This window comes from Megachile rotundata, chromosome 9, assembly GCF_050947335.1.
Source record: "Megachile rotundata isolate GNS110a chromosome 9, iyMegRotu1, whole genome shotgun sequence".
Classification (NCBI taxonomy): domain Eukaryota; kingdom Metazoa; phylum Arthropoda; class Insecta; order Hymenoptera; family Megachilidae; genus Megachile; species Megachile rotundata.
This window is the reverse complement of record NC_134991.1, coordinates 5,692,975-5,712,450: the sequence shown is the minus strand read 5'-3', so window position 1 is coordinate 5,712,450 and position 19,476 is coordinate 5,692,975. Positions and strand designations below refer to the sequence as shown.

General features: G+C 40.7%; 1 protein-coding gene across 2 annotated transcripts in view; it reads right to left on the bottom strand.

Moving 5' to 3' along the window:
- Positions 1-1,118: 1,118 nt before the first annotated feature.
- Positions 1,119-19,476, bottom strand: part of LOC100877257 (retinal homeobox protein Rx1) — a 53,151-nt gene continuing 34,793 nt past the window's right edge. The window contains exons 3-5 of one of the 2 annotated variants that reach the window (XM_076535384.1): positions 4,938-5,032; positions 4,674-4,870; positions 1,119-4,081 (exon numbers count right to left, since the gene is read on the bottom strand). In XM_076535384.1, coding sequence (XP_076391499.1) covers positions 3,918-4,081; positions 4,674-4,870; positions 4,938-5,032 — 456 coding nt within the window. In that variant the 3' untranslated portion in view covers positions 1,119-3,917. The remainder of the gene's footprint in view (positions 4,082-4,673; positions 4,871-4,937; positions 5,033-19,476) is intronic. The other variant, XM_003706386.3, reaches the window with a different exon arrangement.

Genomic DNA, 19,476 nt, shown 5'->3' with positions numbered 1-19,476 from the left:
TCATTGTACCTTGTTTTTCTCGCTTTTTGCTTGTACCGTTCATCGATACGGTTGTACCATTAATTATTTTAAATTGTACTCTGTACAATAGTGTACACATTCTGTTTGTTCTTCAAAATTTTATTATGCACTCTGATACACTCAAACTGTATCTAACCCTTAAATTAAATCATGCTTCTAACCCTTTGAACTCGAAGGCTTTTAACATTCAAATGTTCTGACATTCAAATGCTTCAGAGAAGAGAATCAAGTGCAAGGTTAATTTTAGAAAATTATTCTACAAAAACAATTGCAAAATTTATAAAAAAAAAATGTTCCATAAAATTACAAGTAACTTGAAGAAAATATTTTTGAAGTTATCCGAAATATTTGCATGTGTTTAAAAAAAATTCCACACAAAGAAAAAATGTTAGAAAAGTCATTCTATAATTTGACAAAAAATAGCTGACTAAAATGGTGATTTTGATAAAAGTAGACCAACTACCAAAAATAACCCGAAAATTGACCAGACCCTATAAATCACTGAACCGTAAAATCGAAGAATGGCAAAATAATTGTAAAAATAAATATTGGTTGTTCGATTACCGTCAAATATGTTGCTCAGACGATTTTTAATAATTCCGTCCTTTTTTTGTCTCGCTCGATTTCTCGACTGCTCGAGTTCGCCCGAGTGGTTCTTCGATTTCAATTAAGTCGAAAGTAAGGCGAACAATGAGCCGCCAACTTGGCTCGACGCTCTCCGCGAAATTAATTAAGCCTTAATTGAAATCGTTCTTTGAAATGCTAATTCCTTAACAAATACGCGCTGCCTCGCGCGGAAACAATTAAAAATCCGCCACCGCGTCGACACGGCCTTCTCCAGTCGTTTTCGAGATCATTTTCTTTCGCTATTAACGCTTATGCCTGAAAGCGAAAGAACAAAAATAATCCGCGGAAGAAATCGAGTAATGTCCGAGTAAAAAAAGAGTGGAGGAAAAAGCGTGGATTAAAAGCTGACCTCGAGAAGGATCGATCGGAAGGAACGCTCGCGAAAACGAGCAATTTTATTTCAGGAAGGATCGTGGACTACTCTGATTTTTATTTGAGGGATCGTTTGTGGGAACGAACGTGTGGTATGATTAAATATGTACATCAAATTTTATTTTACCACGAGCAGGTATATATACAAATAGACGTTCGGGGGTGGGTAACTGTCTACGTTCTTTTTTCACCCTCTACTTGTTTTCTCTCTCGATTCGCATGGAAGACGACTGGTGAGAAGCTTGATTTTTTATTCAAATTATGAAAGTTTATAAGGTAAGACGAATCTGGAGATTTGAAGTGCGATTTGGGGATCTAGGGATTTGAGAGAAAAGGAATTTAGGGAACTAGGAATAGCTGAATCTAGAGATTAGGGGGTTTAGGGATTTTGAGAGTCCAGAGATTTGGGGATTCAGGGATCTAGGGATTTTTGGCTGCAGCGATTTAGGGATCTAGGGATTTTTGAATGGAGAAATTTGTTGATCTAGGGATTTATAGATTTGGAGATCTAGGGATTTTTCTATCTAGGGAATTTTCGATCTAGGGATTTAGGGATTTTTCTATCTAGGGAATTTTCGATCTAGGGATTTATGGATTTAGGGATCTAGGGATTTAAGGATCTAGGGATTTAGGGATCTAAGGATTTGGGGATCTAGGGATTTGGAGATCTAGGGATCTGGGGATCTAGGGATCTGGGGATCTAGGGATCTGGGGATCTAGGGATCTGGGGATCTAGGGATTTGGGGATCTAGGGATTTGGGGATCTAGGGATTTGGGGATCTAGGGATTTGGGGATCTAAGGATTTGGGGATCTAGGGATTTGGGAAATTGAGAATTTGGGGATTTGGGAAATTGAGAATTTGGGGATTTGAAGATTTGGGAATCTAGGGGATTTGGGAATGTAGGAATTTAGAAAGTTACAGATTTATGCATCTAGGGAATTATAGATACGGAGATTTGTGATCTCAGAATTTGGTCATTTGGAAATCTGAGAATTTGATTTGTATGACTATTTCTTATGATTGAAATGTGATTATTTCTTGTGATTTAGGAACTTGAAATTTAGGGACTTGAAATTTGCATATTAGGAATTTCAGGGTACAGAAGTTCAGAAGTTTACTCATTTGAAAATTATGAAATTCAGAGATTTAGAAATTTGACAATTAGAATATTGAGAGATGAATTTACAAACGTATTTAACTTGAAAATTTGGAAATTTACAACTCTTAACAACAAAAACCCTATCTCAAAATCGCCGCATCCCAGTCTCCTTCCATGCAACCGAAATTCACATACCGTAGTCATTTATTACGTACTTATGCACAATTCTTCGCCTTAACGTATTAATACTGCAGAATATTGTTTATGCCAAAATGCGTCTCCCGCGCTGTCTGCACCTCGAGTCTATGCTACAAGAAATATTGGATTTAGTCTGTCAGGGTTCGTCGCAGCTCGATCCAGTCCGATATTGATTTCGCGATCGAACGATTCGATAGGAAATTCTGGAAGAGCGTTCGCTTGTTTAATGCAGGACACTCGACTCTGTTTCGGAGATAAAATTGCATGAGTTTTACACGTGTTCCGTCGCTCGTCGACGTAGAAGCGCAAGTGACAAACGTTTTAAAATAGCACGAATCGTGTCGCTGTTCACCAGGCTCGTACATGATTATCAAACAATTATGCTAAACGTATTTCGGATACAAGATCAGTTTACACGATCCTCTTGGCCGATGGGGTCGTTCACCCTTCTCGGTTTGTACCAATTCATCTCATTGATAATTCTCTCTGCCGGTCTTTTACCACATTTAGGAATTTACTTTTTTACGTTAAGAGTGCAGGAAATAAAATTTTGTCAGGTTTCTTTAAATAACTCTAGTATCTTATGTAATTCAGATTTTGTAGACGTTTAGTTTGTATCTTGAGAGTTTAAAAAAATTGTAAGTACGAAGTTTTAAATCTGCACCCTTAACGTGGGTATAAATGTCAAGAATTGTTATAAATTCATGATTGATATGCATCCACATGCGATTGTCTCGATACTTGATTGCGTTTAACACGTCAGCCAACTAATTCGATCAATACTTTTTCGAAAATGCTAATGTTGCTAAGTTGAAGCTACCTGATAAGGCTGTCCACTTGACAGCGTCTGATATCAGATCGACATCGACACATCGCGTCATTAATGTGCGTCCATTTGTAAAATATCATCAAAGTATTCGATGTCGTTCAGATATCAGTTAATTCTTTGAAGGGAGGTTTCAGATCCACTTAAAGTTTGAAATTGCTAACGCGTTAAACCGAACAGTCCAGATATTCGCCAGTCTCAACGTCCATTCGAAAGAACACGTCTTCTTGTTAGAACTATAACATATTACTTACTGATCGTTCAGGAAGGGGTCCTCGGTTCACTAACAAGTCTCTGACCTTACATCTACTCTCCTCAACACTACGAAAAGTCTCTGACCATTCTGTTCGTTTATTGCACTATTATGAACTAGTTTGACTTTTCTCTTCTCCGGCGAACTCGAATCGACTGGTATCAAAGAGCGACGTAACAAATTTCATTTACCAATCAGCCAGTAATCGGACCAGCGACTAGCTGCTTCTCGATTACCATCGAGATTCGTGCGTTTCATAATCGTCCGTTTCTCTCGTCGAGGTGCTCGATAACCGATAAACCGATTCCAGGGGAAACGACCAACTCGAGTCGTTCCAGCAACTAGAAAAAGGAGCGAGAGAACTTGTTTGTCGATCTGTCTGGCTTCTACTGGACATTCTCCGTGGTCGAAGGGTCGAAGGTAGAGTAGTTTCGCTTTCGGTCACGCCCGCGGTGTTAAAAGCGTGGCTATGGCACGCTCCAACTCGGTCTGTTGCCTTCCTCGGTTGTACGTTAAACTTCAGACCATTTGCAACCCTTTGGTGATGCTTTCGACGTGTTCTTTGGCTCGCATTCTCAGAGCCTGGATGCTGGTTGAGCGGAGATCGTGTCCCGGGGGACTGGGAGGTGCTGCTGGAACGTGGCCGCCGGTTCCTATGCTCGCCATTCCTCCGCTTAGGGTTCCTGTTAACATCATTCGTTTCCTATTTATTTCTCCTTATTATTACCTCATTTACAAGCTTGATGCAAGTCAAATAATTGTTCATACAAGTCAAATAATTGGCTACAAGTCAATTGGTCACTTAAATCACCAAACTGATAGGGCACTGTACATTGTGAAATTTTTAAGATCATTTCAACAGACAAACAGTATTAAACTTCAACCACTTCAGAATCTTTTTGAGGTTAGAAAAAATTGCAACTTCACTATTTATAATTCTACAAATATATGCTGAAAGAATTTATAATATATGTACAAAAATTGGTAATCTTCATATGTCATCTTTAATCGATGAATAGTAGGTTAAAAGTCTACATATGTGTAATAGTTCTTGAACAACTACAAAATTTGAGGTTAGGTTTAAAATTTAAACCTAGTGAATCCACGATGGCCAACATAAATTATACGAGTCATAAACTGGAGATGTTATTAAAGAATCAATCTAATATTGAACCTAATTTAAGTTAATCAACTGAAACACTGTCCCTCACATTAATATAACCACCAATAAATGAACACAATTGCCTCGAATTAAATACTGTAATAATGTTTTACCTGGCACAGTGTTTGCAACGGTGGCAACGTTCGGTGGAGACGGTAATCGTCTAGGTGATGTCAGATAACTAGGATATCCCGTATGAGGAGCAGCCAGGAAGCCAGGAAGAGCGCTTAATAATCCCGGAGGAGTCAGCCAAGGATCACCTGGTAGACCCAAAGCTGGCCCAGCCACGTTTCTGCGATACAATAGTAAACTTCAATCAACTCGTGTATTCGTAAATACGGAACATTAGTATCCACACAATTTTATAAGAATATTACCTCATATTTGCCGCGTGGTATTCGCTGAGACCGAGTCTTGCGGCTTCCATTTTCTCCTGCCTACGCCATTTTGCTCGCCTGTTCTGGAACCAGACCTGCAACACGAAAATACAGGAAAAGATATTACGTTGAATGATAACTTCGTTGTTATTTAAGGAATTTAAATAATTGATACAAGTATGAAAATATTGATCAAATAATTGATACGAGTATTAAGGTATTGATCAAATGATACAAGAAGTTATATCAGTAAGTTCAGTAACTTTGAAGATTTCTTTCACATTTTAGTAAAAGAAGGTAATCGAAGAATATTAACATGTGTAGCATTAGTGAATTGAAAGTTATTCAACATTGTATTATATCAGTAAAATGTATTAAATCTAACGTGAAATTATTAAACATATTTAATGTCATTATTAAACCTAACGTCCTAAAACCTAAATGACAAAAGCATCTTCTACGCAGCTAGAAAAAGTAACCCTCGTACCAATCTGACGCATCTTGTGCAAATATACTCTCAGAGAGAAAGAACATAAATTCCAAACACACCGATAGAAAGGTCACTCAAGAAATTTTTCCAACAAGATTGGAACAGGAAGAGTCTACGACGAGTTAGACAAAGAGAGACAATCGCTAAGCAGAGGTAGCCAGAAAATGGAGTTCCTTTGGCGTCGTGTATCCCGGTTCAGGGTGAGAAAAGTGGCTGCCAAAGCTCTCTTATCCCGTTTCTCTCTCTTTCCTGAATTCCGTCTTCGTCTCTCCCCTCGAGACTCTCTGGTTCGCTTCAATTCCGCAGCTTCTCTCCTTCTCATTCATCCTCTCCATCCAACGCGTTAGTTTCTTCAATTTCACCGTCTCGCTCGCTCTCGGTAGGAAAAGAGGGTTGCGGAGAAATATCTCTGGGCGGGGCGGTCCACCCCTGGAAGGCAGCGCAGGCCAAGAAAATGAGGTAAGAAGGGAGCTCGTAGGGTGAGTCGGTGCGGGGACCACCCTTCGACATCAAGAGGGTAACGAGGGTAACTGTGGGGCAAAATCGAAAGTGAGCGACGTGACGGTGCTCGCCCAAGGTGGACCGAAGAAGGGCAAGAACGGCAGCCGTGTCGAGGAGGGACGAAAAGGACGGTCGGCCATGTTGATTTCTTTATTGTAACATGGCTGCTGTTGGCAGCCCGCTAAAGTCTATCGCGATAAGTATCGAGGCTGCTGGCTTCTCGACTTATGAATTATTCAGTGCCGCAAAGACACGCCGATAGGCCCTATTGAGCCTGTCTGTGACGAATGTACGAACGGGTTCGGTTGTACACGAGAGAAAGATCCATCGATGGTAGCAGTGAAGTGGTCAGACTCGATCATCCTTTTTTGGTCGACCATAAATCGCATAGTCACGTTCGTGTGGGCTGTTCAGACCAGTCATCGTTATGGGTAAATGATCGATTCCCAAGGAGAGCAGAAATGGAATTGCTTTAAGTGTTTCTGAATTACTTGATTCATGTGTACAGTGTGTAACGGACGGGCTAATTGCTCGATTAAAAGTTGCTTAACGTTCGCTACCGGTATTTAATACTCTCGATGTACATGTTACTTTTAAACTGATATTCACGTTGACAAATATATAATTAATGGAGGAACGTTGTGTAATAAGTTTTTAATGGCAGTTAATTTGTGCGAAAGTATATTCATGTTTTTAATTCGAAATTGAGATTGTAAGATTTCGATGGGTTTCAAAAGAGAATGTAGTTAATAATATTATAACACATGATTATAAAATAATATACAATATACCATAATACAGTATAATGTAATGTACTAGAATTCACTTAATATGTATTATAATAAATATTAATGAATAAAACACATGACGGTGGTTAATTATATATCTCATTATGGGATATTACGATACGTGTATTATTGTATATAATGCAGTATAAATGATAGATTAAATGATCGTCAAAGAACTCACAGGGACTTTTGACTTCTTTACAAGCATTCCGTGTTGCATATTACATGCATCTACACAAAATGAAGAAAATAAAGAATTTATGTTACAATAAGAAACATCCATTAATACGTATCTTATGTATCCTTATATGTATCTTATGCAAACTTTTAATTCATAACCTATGATGCTGATAAACGTGTGTACTGTAATTTAAAATACGAAACGTCATTTCTTGTAAATTTTCAGAACTATAAAACAAGATATATTTTCACGCGTAAATTCCTATCGTTTACACAGTCATTGGTTCACGAAGCAGGATACAACGAATAAAGCAATCGGATTTCTGGAGAATCTGCAGATCCCGAAATCGGATTTCCCAGAAAGACTTCCGTCGCACCGAATATCCTCCCTGTCTGAGGGACGCGACGGGCGGCATAACGCGCGTGCGTCGCAAACGAATTCTCGGCGTCTCATCTCGTCGACAGTGGCACCTCTGCCTTCTTTTATTATGTAATCCACTCCGTAATTTCCCATTTAACTCCACGAATTCCCCCGGTGCTTTTACGCAGTTGCAAGAAGTGTCGCGTTCGAATAATAACGGAATAAATTGAATGTTGTCATTATCGTCACCGGCGAAACGGTCGAAAACGTTGAAGAAACGAAGCCGAGGCAGCGAGACGAGAGGGGTACATCTGGGGGACGGATATCGAGGCATTCCCGGGCTCATCAGGACGATATTCCGCTTTCGAGGACGAGAAGCAATTTTCTTTCCTGGCTCCGTGGATGAGGAAAGGCCATGGACAAGATGCCACGTCGAAATGATGGGAAAATAAGCGAATTTCCCTTCGTATCTCTTATATATCCACTTCTTCTCGTCTTTCATCTCTCTATCTGTCCTTCCTTGTCCTCCACCCTTGACTCTTGTCTCGTGTACAACGATGTTTCCCTCGAAAAGAGAACTGCTGCTGAGTACCTCTTTCTCCCACCTCCCTCTCGCGGAAATATAAAGAACAGGGCTAACGCGGCTTAACCATTTTAGGTCGTAAATTTATTAGAGTAGGTACTTCCACCTTCTCCATCTCCGACCCATCTCTCCGCCCATCTTCAACGTTTTCTCTTCCCGTACCGTTTTCTTCTTTCTCGGCCGACCATCTCGCCCTGCACGACGCTCCAATGATATTGCCAAGGTAAACTCGCTTAGACGGTTTAAATGCAAGAAAATTGGAATAAAATGGAAGTAATTCCGGGATTAAAATTGCACGTTGCGTCGGCCTGCGTGGAGTGCGGCCTGGACATGGGGCGACACCTCCTCGCGCATGACCACTACGAACCTGAAGACACCAGACGAGTCGTACTCTGATTCGGTAGCTGATCGAGCAGTTCACGATTGCGCGGTAATTGACTGGCCAGAGAATACTAATTATACTCTTAATCATTCTACAGCGGGGTCGTAAAATTGGTCAAATATGAACATTCAATCTTTCATACGATTTAGAATTACCAAATGAAAGTCTGCTTTTCGTAGCACTAGGGTGCTACAGATACAAACATATAGGGTGTTGTACTTAAGTCATCTAAATTATTACCACAAGGAACTAATGCCTTTGAAACGATATCCACGATTTCATATCACCTCTCCAACTATTTTGCACATTTTGTTCAGCAGTCAAAATCAGTACATTCGAGTTAGGTTACCCTTTTACAAACGTTACAGAAAGCTCCCTAAAACATCTCCGAGTATAAAAATTCACCTATGTTCAGCAATTTTTCTGGACATTTTTCCCATGCGTTCTGCAGGCGGATTACGCTCGAAACGCACCGAAAACGTGTTCACGCCAAGCCCGTTTACGGAGGACGGAAAAGCACTTTAGGGGTGCCCAGTTGTACCCGGAAAATCTCGGGAAACAGCGGTAGTTTACATGGGAAATATCGATGTTAACGTAGTTCGGCCAGCCGTGTAACGGTTTTCGTCGATCGGCCATACGGTGACAAGTCGTGTCTCGACGAGGTCGCGTATCGCGGCAAAAATCAGTTTTTCCATCGTTGCCGTCTCTTTTATCCCTGGTGGCCCTCGTCATCGTTGCATGGACGCTGCGCATCGTTCCGGGACGATGGTCGCTTTATCCTCGCTCTCGTCGAATTCGGATTAGCGCCGGTAAAAAGGTATTCGAGAGCCGCTCACGCCATTGTCGTTCGTGCTGGTATTAACAGATTTCCTCTATTGTTCAATGGCGGTGGTTTAAGTTGTTCCAAAGAGTTACGAGTTGGAGAGGTATCTATCTCATACTCGTTTCGATTCCTTTTATACCTCTGAAGATGATTTATATGGTTTAGAGATGATTTATGTGGTTTAGAGATGGTTTATGTGGTTTAGAGATGATTTTATGTGGGAACAAATTTTTTTGGGAGAGATAAAACAATGAAGTGTAATAGTTTCTATATTATTGTAATATTGTAACATTTGTAAAAATCATGTTCGTTATAGTTGTCTGTTATAGTAGTATTTGGTTCATATTACATATTGGAAAAATCAAATTCAAGTTTTATGTAAATTTATGTAAACAGATTTATTCGATGGAAGCATTATTTACACATATGCATATGTATACATATACACATATGCACGTATCTCCACATGTATATATGGACATACCTATCTATACATGCACATGTACCTATCTGTCTATCTACATATACCTACATATTCTTAACTAATCCTTAGTACATGTAGTACCATTTTATACACATATGCACACATATCTATATATTCCATAAAACACCTAATACTCATATACAATCAAATCTGCTCCAAATAATAATTTTTAGAATGCAAAAATGAAAGTTTGTATAATAAGTAAAATATCGAACATGTATCAATCGAACAATCGTAATGGAAAGATGGAGAGAAGATTAAAAACTCGATCATAGGGGATGATAGCTGTGCAAATAGGTCGGCGGAGAGAGACAGAAAAACAGGACAGGGTTAATAGTTATTTTTCCTTCGGTCGTATTACAAGTTTATCGAGAAGCTCTATCGTGGATATAGAGCAGGGGGATGGAAGGGACAAGTTTCGAATATAAGCCTAGATTCCGGTCCAGGGCACCGTGACCATGGTATGCATAGAGAAGGGAGATGTTTGGAGAGGGTTGGAGTCTATTATTCAGCGTGCTTTTTATGCCCTCCCTCCATCAACCCTCCTTCTTGCTACCCTAGCCCATACTATTTCCCCTTCTCCTACGACTCTGTCAAACTGTCGTGCAAATTCAATCCTCCGTACAGTCGTTCTCATTTCGATTCGGTTGGGAGAGCCCACGAAACGGGCAACGTCTGTGCATCCGCACTGCGGATACACGTTCCGTGGATAATTGACGATGCGGCGTGATTCGTGCAGCGTGCGAGTTAAATCAATTCCAGCGGGTGAAGGGTGGTCAGTTTCTAGTTAAAACCGGTAAACTGCTTCGATGATCGCATGACTCTAATCATTCTGATTTTTGACACCGTTTTGCGTTACTCGCATATTCAACTACTTTCAACACGGAATATTTTTGACGAACGTTCAAACCTTCATCATGTATTCTGTATGGTTGAATAAAGTAACCGATAAAATTAATTGCCCTGGCGCAAAATGTTACGTCCCTAATATTCCTTCATTAACCATAGTTGCATATACATATACGTTTAATAGATTTGTCAGATACTTGCACTAAAAGAAAGTGGCACATTTTTTATATTTGATAAATAGAAGCAAGATATTTTTAAGAAACCTTCATAAACATTTCATAGACAAAATGCTTTTATACTCAAACTTGTTTTAAGAGTATTCTAAAATTGATGTTAACTAACATAGTAACGAAAGTAACAAATGTTCATAGCAATTAGAAATGTCTTAGACTGAGAATCACTGGCGAGCTTCTCCAATAAAGCCACCCCTGTCGTTGCGTGTAATCACCCTTAAACACTCCAACGCCCCGGTCTAACCCCGACGAACTGCGATACAATACTAATGTGCTACAAATAACATCCCAAACACGAGGCGATTTCACTTTTACAATGAGACTAAACGGCTCCATGTACAACTACTATGGATACAGCAAAGATCGTTCGTAGTCGAGAGGATCCTTGTACACCCGTTGCCGAACAATGAGCCTTGTTGTGCGTATTTTATACGGAGGAGATGGTTTTTGTCAGGAAGTCATGGAGCTAAGAAGTGTGGAAACATTTTGTGAACAATCTTAGACGGAATCGAAATAGATTTTAGAGTTAAAATGGTTATTCAGTTTTGGGGGTTTAAGGTTATTTAGCGGGTGACGATACAAGGTGTGGTAATATAACTCGTGGTGAAACTGTATGTGAGTACACATGCTGTAAAACTGTGTGTGGTGAATGTTAATTCGTTGCAAATTATTCGAGTGATTCGACACGTGTCGATGCGATGCGTGGAAATATTACTCGTAGTGATCTAATGCGTGGAATTACTACGCCTGGAGATACAACGCGTAGAAATACCACTCGCAGGGACCTAATGCGTGGAAATACCACTCGTGGAAATACCACGCGTGGAAATGCGACGCGTGGAAATACCACGCGAGGAAGTACGACGCGTGGAGATACCACGCGTGGAAATAAGACGTCTGGAAATACCACGCGTGGAAATACGACGCGTGGAAATACCACGCGAGGAAGTACGACGCGAGGAAGTACGACGCGTAGAGATACCACGCGTGGAAATAAGATGCGTGGAAATACCACGCGAGAAGGTACGACGCGTGGAAATAAGACGCATGGAAATATCACGCGTAGAAGTACTATGCGTGGAAATACAATGCATAGAAATACCATTCGTATAGATGTAATGCGTAGAAATACCACGCGTAGTAATCTAACACGTGGAAATCCAGCGCGCAGTAATCAAACTTATAGTAATCATCATTATACTATTTATCCTTTTTTTTATATTTATCCACAAAATTCATCGAGATAAAAGCTCCACGTCAAAGTAAAAAAGAAAGGCGTACAAACTATGAAGAGTTTCATAACTTGATGCGTTTTTATCGAATGTTGAAACAGAGGATATTTTTCAAGCACCGAGAGAACGTCGAACGATTGTTTGCATTGATCGTTCGCATTTATCGAGGCAGATTCGAGGATAAATATATGAATATTACAGTTATTTGATTAACGATGGAATTATGCAAAGTATCAAGCGTTTCAACGACGGATATTAATCGCAGGTAAAGAGCCGTTTAATCGATGCATTTAAAATTAGTCGCGATGGCCTAGTTCGAAATGCACCTATTTCGTTTCTCGTCGTTCCACCCAACTTCTTTTTTTAATCCGATAAAAGAATGAACGGGAATAAACGTTATTAATGGATGAGCCCTTTCCGTGTAACAAAGGATTATTAAATTGTGGCCGATCTAAAGATAGACGGATGAAAAGCGAACGCTTGCTAATTCTCGAAATAAGAAAAGGTAAATCGTGAGACGCGAGAATAATGTGCTGGAATTTAGCGCAAAGGGGCTGAACATTTTTCTTATTCTTTCCCCTCTATTATTTCCTTCCTTTTTCCTTTTTTAGACGGATTACGGACGATCGACTTTCTCAATGATCGGAGAAACACGGAAGTGTCAAGAACACGAATCGTGCCCTGAAATTCGATCCTTCTTATTAAGACCCTGTCGACGTCGAAGGAAAGAGGGGTTTAAATCGAACGACGAGGGTGCTGGCCGTTGCGAGGCAAAAATAATTCAGCGAAATTATGAAAATCCGAAGGCTTTCCTCCTTAATGCAACACCGTTTTCAAAAATTACTTCGAAGAATTACAAACCTATCACATAAATTACCTTCAGTGAAATACCGCCATTTTATGCAAACCAAGCGCTAAGAGATGACTGCGGTAATTACTCCTATCCAAAATATACATATATACAAAGATCCCTTAATATAAAACTTCCTTAATACAAAACTTCCTCAATAAAAATTCTTTCAGAGTTAATTTTGTGATCCATTAATTTCTCCATAAATAATTTTCTACCATTCTTAAATCAAGACCGCGGTGAAATCAAAGGTTGAAAGTTCTTTACACCACGTGTCTGAGCACCGGTTGTCATTAGCCCGTGGTCTCGTTTTAAAAAGTCGGTCACAATGCGGGAGAAACCGAGACAACGGGCCTAACTTCCAACATAATCGCGAGGGTGTACCGCGTGAATGAGGCGCGCAGAAATTCGGCAAATTAGCCTTATGGTCCTCCTGTATTTTGACACCGCGCGTTCATTGTCCCCTTTTTCGCCGTCAGCCGCGGAATCGGGTTCGACTGAATGCACCCTTTGTTACCAGAACCTATTTGCCCGGCAATATGCTCCGTACGAGATCGACTCCTCTCTGATGCGATCTTTGCAAGTTGGCGAGCCGTGATGGCCGCCATTATGGTGAACCCACGAAAATGGAGAGACAATCAATCTCTCCGCTACTGAAACGTGTTGCATTGCAATAATTTAGTTAAATTTGCTTTAATTAATATTTATTTTGGTACAAGTATATTTATTTTGGTGCAAGTATATTTACTTCGGGCTCTTTTATATTTTGGTGAGTTGTTTTCTGTTTTGTATGTGGATTTTCTGGGAAGGACATTAATATCAGACTGTTTCACTGTAATTGCGGGTGTTTATGCATTTCTGATAAATTAATGATATAGACATAAATTAATGTGAACTGAAATATATTTACAACAATGTCTTTATGAAGACTGATTTGTGTAAAGTGCATTTTTTTATGAAGACCACAATACCTTCATAAAGACTGATTGTTTTTGAATACACTACCTAAACATTGTTCTTCATACCTTCACAAAGTTTGATTGTTCCTAAATACACAAATTAAACATTGTTCATCATACCGATGTAACAGTACCACATATAGTACAAATTGAACTAACATCCTCAGTTTAGCAAAACACTGTCCTAACCTATTTAGACATGAGTCGAAAAATATGAAACAAAAAGTTGACATAAAAATGAGGGAAAATATCGCTTTCTTATAAAGGAGGGTTTAATTGATAGGGTTTCCAAAAAAGCTAAAGGGTTGAAAAAGCCGCGAGTCGGATAAAAGGGGGTTGCATCGACTGCAACGTGGCTGCACGTGAAAATCCGTCGCCGATGTAATAACTCTAATAACTCGTAATAAAGCCCGGCTGGAGTCATATTAGCGTCAGGAGCACGCGTGGGCGCACAAAGGTCGGCCGCCCTCGACAAACACTGTGACTTTTGATGATTATTAACTTCACGGGGCCAGCCACGTCGACCAGGAGATGGGTAGGGAGAAGGCGAAGGGGAAAGGATCCATAGGCCGTACACAGTAATCTGTTGCCCCGGAGGCTTTTCTGGTCCTGCCTTTCACCCCCCGGGCTTCCTTCCCGTTCGCCGACTTCCCTCGGCTACCCCTCCTACTACCGCCTGGGAACCAAATTAATAGTTAGTTCTGCTGGATATATCTCGAATTCGGTGTATTCCCCCGCGACTGACCCAGCCTTTCCTTCCTCCTTGTCTCTGGCTGCGTTTGACATCGGTTACTCGTTAAAGGGTCGCGCGATATCTCGATCAAACGAACCTCTTGCGGCCCTCGAATGGGGTTAATTGAACGGGATCACGGAATTGATAATTTACAGTGCCCTTTGCCATGGACGCTCCGTTTTCGGACAATCGTTACTTTCAAACATGGCTCTGTATTGAGACCTCTTCTGAACAACTATTCTTCAAAGGAAGGTCTGGTAGGCGAATGTCTTCATGCTGCGCAGGTTTAGATTACCTAGATGACTAAGAGGAGTATCTTCTTCTTAGACAATTGTCTTTTTATATTTATGACACATTTGTAATACGAAAGTCATTTTGCATGGGTCTGTTAATTTGCTACTTCTTCATAATTGGTGAAGTTCAACCTGCAACTATTTGGATGAATCATTCATAACAAGATGGATGCAAAATTGTTATACGCCATTTTCTACCAACATGGTTATAGAAACGATTAAGAGAAAGTTTACTAATCTGAGAAAATGGTACAGAAGGTGAATGATGTTCTCGGGAAAGTTATCTAAATGAAGGTTCAACTAGATATGTCCAAATCTAACTCATCATCTAACTAACCTATCATTCTTCTATATCTTTCAATTCACTTATCTATATGTCTTTAAATTCTATGAAGTCTACAATCATCATATTACTTTTATGACTCGTATGACCTCACTCGGGTAAAATAACAAAACAAGTATTAACAAAATATTCCAAATCAGACTGAAATAGAAAGTCTGACTGATAGACCGATAGAAAATCTGTCTATGGATACGATGGATTTCATAGTATGTAAGAAGGTTTTCCCACGAAGGAAGGATCGTGAGGCAGGCCCACGTAACGGAGGCTAGCAAAAGACCTTCATGTAGGGCACACGCATTGAAAATCCACGTATGTGCCTGCTCGTTTTAATATTCCATATAATGTTATGAAACCTTTGTCGGCATATGGTCCTGAGGCCAGCAATTAACAATTAGCTGGCGGTCCTTGTAATCGAATTACGAAGCCCATTGTCGGGCTCAGGTACAAACGTATTCAGTTCCACTGGTTGCTGCCCTCCCTACCTTCCTCTCCTTCTCTCTCTCTCTTTCTCTCGATTCCCCCTTTCCGCGCCTTCATTGGCTCGTCTCCTTTTTTTCCAGAGTGGTTTAAGATCGAATTTCTTGCCGCTGCATGCGCTCCGCTCCGCTCGGACGGCGCATAGATGCAAAATGCAACCGTGAGGGGATCCCTTACAAAGGCACGGACCGAGCCACTCTCCCCGTCGGGGATGAATGTCACTTCGTGAAAATATATCCGTTTCAAGAGTTTGAGATTTCTACTCTGGCCGGGTGAAGCGCAGGTACACCCTGACACAAACCATCCAGATGAATGCGAACCTGGAAATCGTGCCCGGGATTAGTAACACTAAACTGTTCTGTGATCCCACGCGACGTCTTCATCTCTTTCGGATCTGTAACCATCTAGAATTCTACCTTCTCGAAACCTCTGCAGTATACGTAGATCATCGTGAAAAACAGTTGGAAAACCACTTCATTGAAAAAATTCCAAATTCCACTTGTAATATGAATATTTTACAAATGGCGGAAATGGCATCCTGATTTACATGTATAATGTTCTGGACCATCCCCTTTTCGACGCGATTTTACTCTTGCAAAAATAAAATTTTTTATTCTTGTAAAATCCTAAGATGAAACGACTTCCTTTAGTAGAGATAACAGAGATTTACTGCGTGATCAGCTAGCTCATTTCCGCAGATACGATGGTATTCGTATAAAAACTACGTTCTTTTATTTTCATTGATCGTTTCAGCTTCTTGATATATGCAGGATATTATTAATATTTAGCCAGTGTAGCAAGGTACATTTTAATTTAGCCTGAGGAGTACTTTGCGCACGTGGCAAAAAGGAAGTCTGAAAAGATATCTAGGAAAGGCGTCGACCGAGCACCAATTACCGCAACAACAACCATCAAGAGTGCTCGAAACGCGGGTTCACGAGGCTGTTGAACATTAAACGGCCGGAAACGGTTGTCGCTCGCAAGCAGAAAAGCTTCGGTCGAAAGACAAGCAAAGGAGGTTGCACGGAGGGGGCAAGAAAAAGCTCGTAGTCCATCGTTTTCCTGTAAATACGTCCAGGAGATTAGCTGTCCGAGGTTCTGAGGTCTGTGGCTCAATTAAGCACTCCGTTTAGCGCTTGACTAAAAAGGGTTGCCGTGGAACCCTTGGGCTCTCTGCCCCCTCGAGCATCAATCATGTCGGAGCAACCCTTTTCCCCGAGGGCGGTTTTGCTCCTCTATTGAGACGAAGTGTTGTGCTCAAACACAAAAACACTTCATTTGGCAGATTAGCCGTTAAACACCGAGGGAGTACGGGCACGCGTTCACGCTCCTCGGGTAGCGGGATGAGCGGCTGAAAAAAGACTGGTCGCGTTCGGACGATGTTCGCCACCGTAAATTGCGGACGTAATTACAAGGATAATTAATTGCGACCAAGTCGTTCTCGAAACTGTTAACGAGTTCAGAAGGACTACCGTACACTTCGATGGATAGGAGACGATAAGAAACTACCATGCGTGTGGAACTTGAGCTTCCTACGATATACGTAATGCTCAACACGCGACGATGGATTAAATCTTGCTAATTGCGAACAAGAAATCCCACCGAGACTGAATGTTATCGCACACTTACTTTCCTGCTAACTTATATTCTTTACCTGGAACAATGATGACCCTGGCTTATCTCAAGGATAATATTAATCCATTTTACCGCTTAATAAAATTAACTTCTGTAAATATGCACTTTGCATTTTTCATTATCTTTATTTATGCATCTACATTCGTATTCATCTTATTCAGACCACTAGTACATCTCTGGGTGTTTGTATTGCAATAGCTGTATAGGGATATAGGAATACAGGATATGTATATAGGGACATAGATATGTAGCTACCGCGATATGAAGCTACTTGTACTGTAGAGAAATATCAGTACATATATCGGTATGTACACCAGTCTATGTATGTATAGTATGTATGTGGATATGTATGTGGTTATGGAGATATGTAGATACATGGATATGTGGATATGGAGATATGTGGATATGTGGATATGTGGATATTTGGATATGTGGTTATGTGCATATGTGGATATGGAGATATGTGCATATCTGGATATGTGGATATTGAGTCCTAATGTTCAGTAGCATGAATAATCCTCGTAAAAACCATAATCTAAAGATTACTTCAATAAGAATTAAATTGATAAAAAACATGAAGAAATAAAACTTTAAATTTTGAAAAGTCTCCTCATCGAGCTACTTTCATCGTCGAATATATACGCGTAGGTGAACGCGCGGGTTGCTCGCAAGCGAACGAAAGGACGAACACTGGGCCGTAATGGAGTTTCCAAATATTCGGGGAGCCCTCGCTCAATTTCGAACAATTTGCATTTAGGGTGAAGTGCAATTAATAGAAGCGGGGTGTTGTCCCGCGCCATTCCACGCCTATTAACACTATATTCCGCGGGAGTTTAGCATATCGAGGGGGCAATATTGAGTTACGCGACAGTAATTATAATACTCGTTAGACGGCGCTGCAAGAGTTTACCCACTTCGCATGCTCTCGCGACCCGCAGGATCGAAGGACGTGTTCCTGCGCCGACTTAAGGGTCCTGACAGTCTGTTACTGAGAAAACGACGCCAACCAACCTCGACCCTTTTCCACCGACTGTTCGAACGACGGGGGAGGAAGATACACCGTTAATGAAACGGGAGGTGTTAACGAGTTAAAGGGTAACCGTAACTTTTGTTCCAGTATAATCGTTTTCAACGGTGGAACACGTCTCCTTTTGTCGCCTAATAAACGCTACGGGAAAAGTTTGCTTCTTTTCTTGTGAAGATTGTTTTATGAAACGGTAGACCTTGCGTAATCTCGATTAAAAAAAGATGAAAGCATACAAAGTGTAAACACAGAAAAACGATGGATCTCATGATGGGGTAAATAGAGAGTCCTCCTTCAGAAAAATCATAGAAGCAAACTCTTTGAAAATTCTCTATCATAATGTATTAGACAAAGATTCCTCCAGAGGGATGACTCCATTTTGACATTATACGAATGAACAATAATGCACTATTAAATCATCTAGCTTGAATGATTCTGCCTATAAATTTTTCTGTTTCTCCACGTGCGTGTAGATGTCGAAAACACGTGTTCAATTTGTCACCAGACAATCGTCACGCAAATGAAACTTCAATTACACGTTTCACGCGAGACGGATGAATTTGTCTGACTTATATCGCCTGTTTCTACTTGACAGGCCATCGTGCGAGAGTCAGGACTAAACGGCCGACATTTTTCCGCTCGCTCGTCGGCTTAGGACTAGGGACTTGTCCTACGCGTTCCGTTGCATTACTGTTTTTTTTTCCTTCCACCGTGACAGCCTTCGTCCCACAGCAGGTGTCCCGCTCTCACGATCTTCGCTATTTCTCGCCGCCCCATTTTCTCTCCTTGCTGCCGACGGGGCTGCTCTCGCGCCTAGCACGAGGCCATTATCTTATTTTCCGCCTGGAAACATCGCACCCACAAGAAAAACGATCTGACGCGGGGGAGGGTGTCTGACAAGAAAGGCCATTCGCTGTTCACGCGGAAGATCGGAGGTGCTTGCGTGTAATAACATTTGTATCCGCGACGTCTTCTTTCCATGGTCGGACTTTTCTTTTTGAAAAATTCAACTACCTTTTGTTAATATTGTTGGATATGAATTTTTGAGATTTCTATGCAAGGACGTTTGTGTATTTCTAGATAGCTATGTTACTGTATTTTTAGATCCACAGTTTTCGATTCGTATATCAGTATAAGGTGAATTAATGCATGGGAATAGCAAGCGTAGTAATCTAACGCGTGGAAATACAGCGCGTAGTAATCTAACGCGTGGAAATACAGTGCATAGTAATCTAACGTGTAGAAATTCAGCGCGTAGTAATCTAACGCGTGGATACACAACGCGTAGTAATCTACCGCGTGGAGATACAACGCGTAGA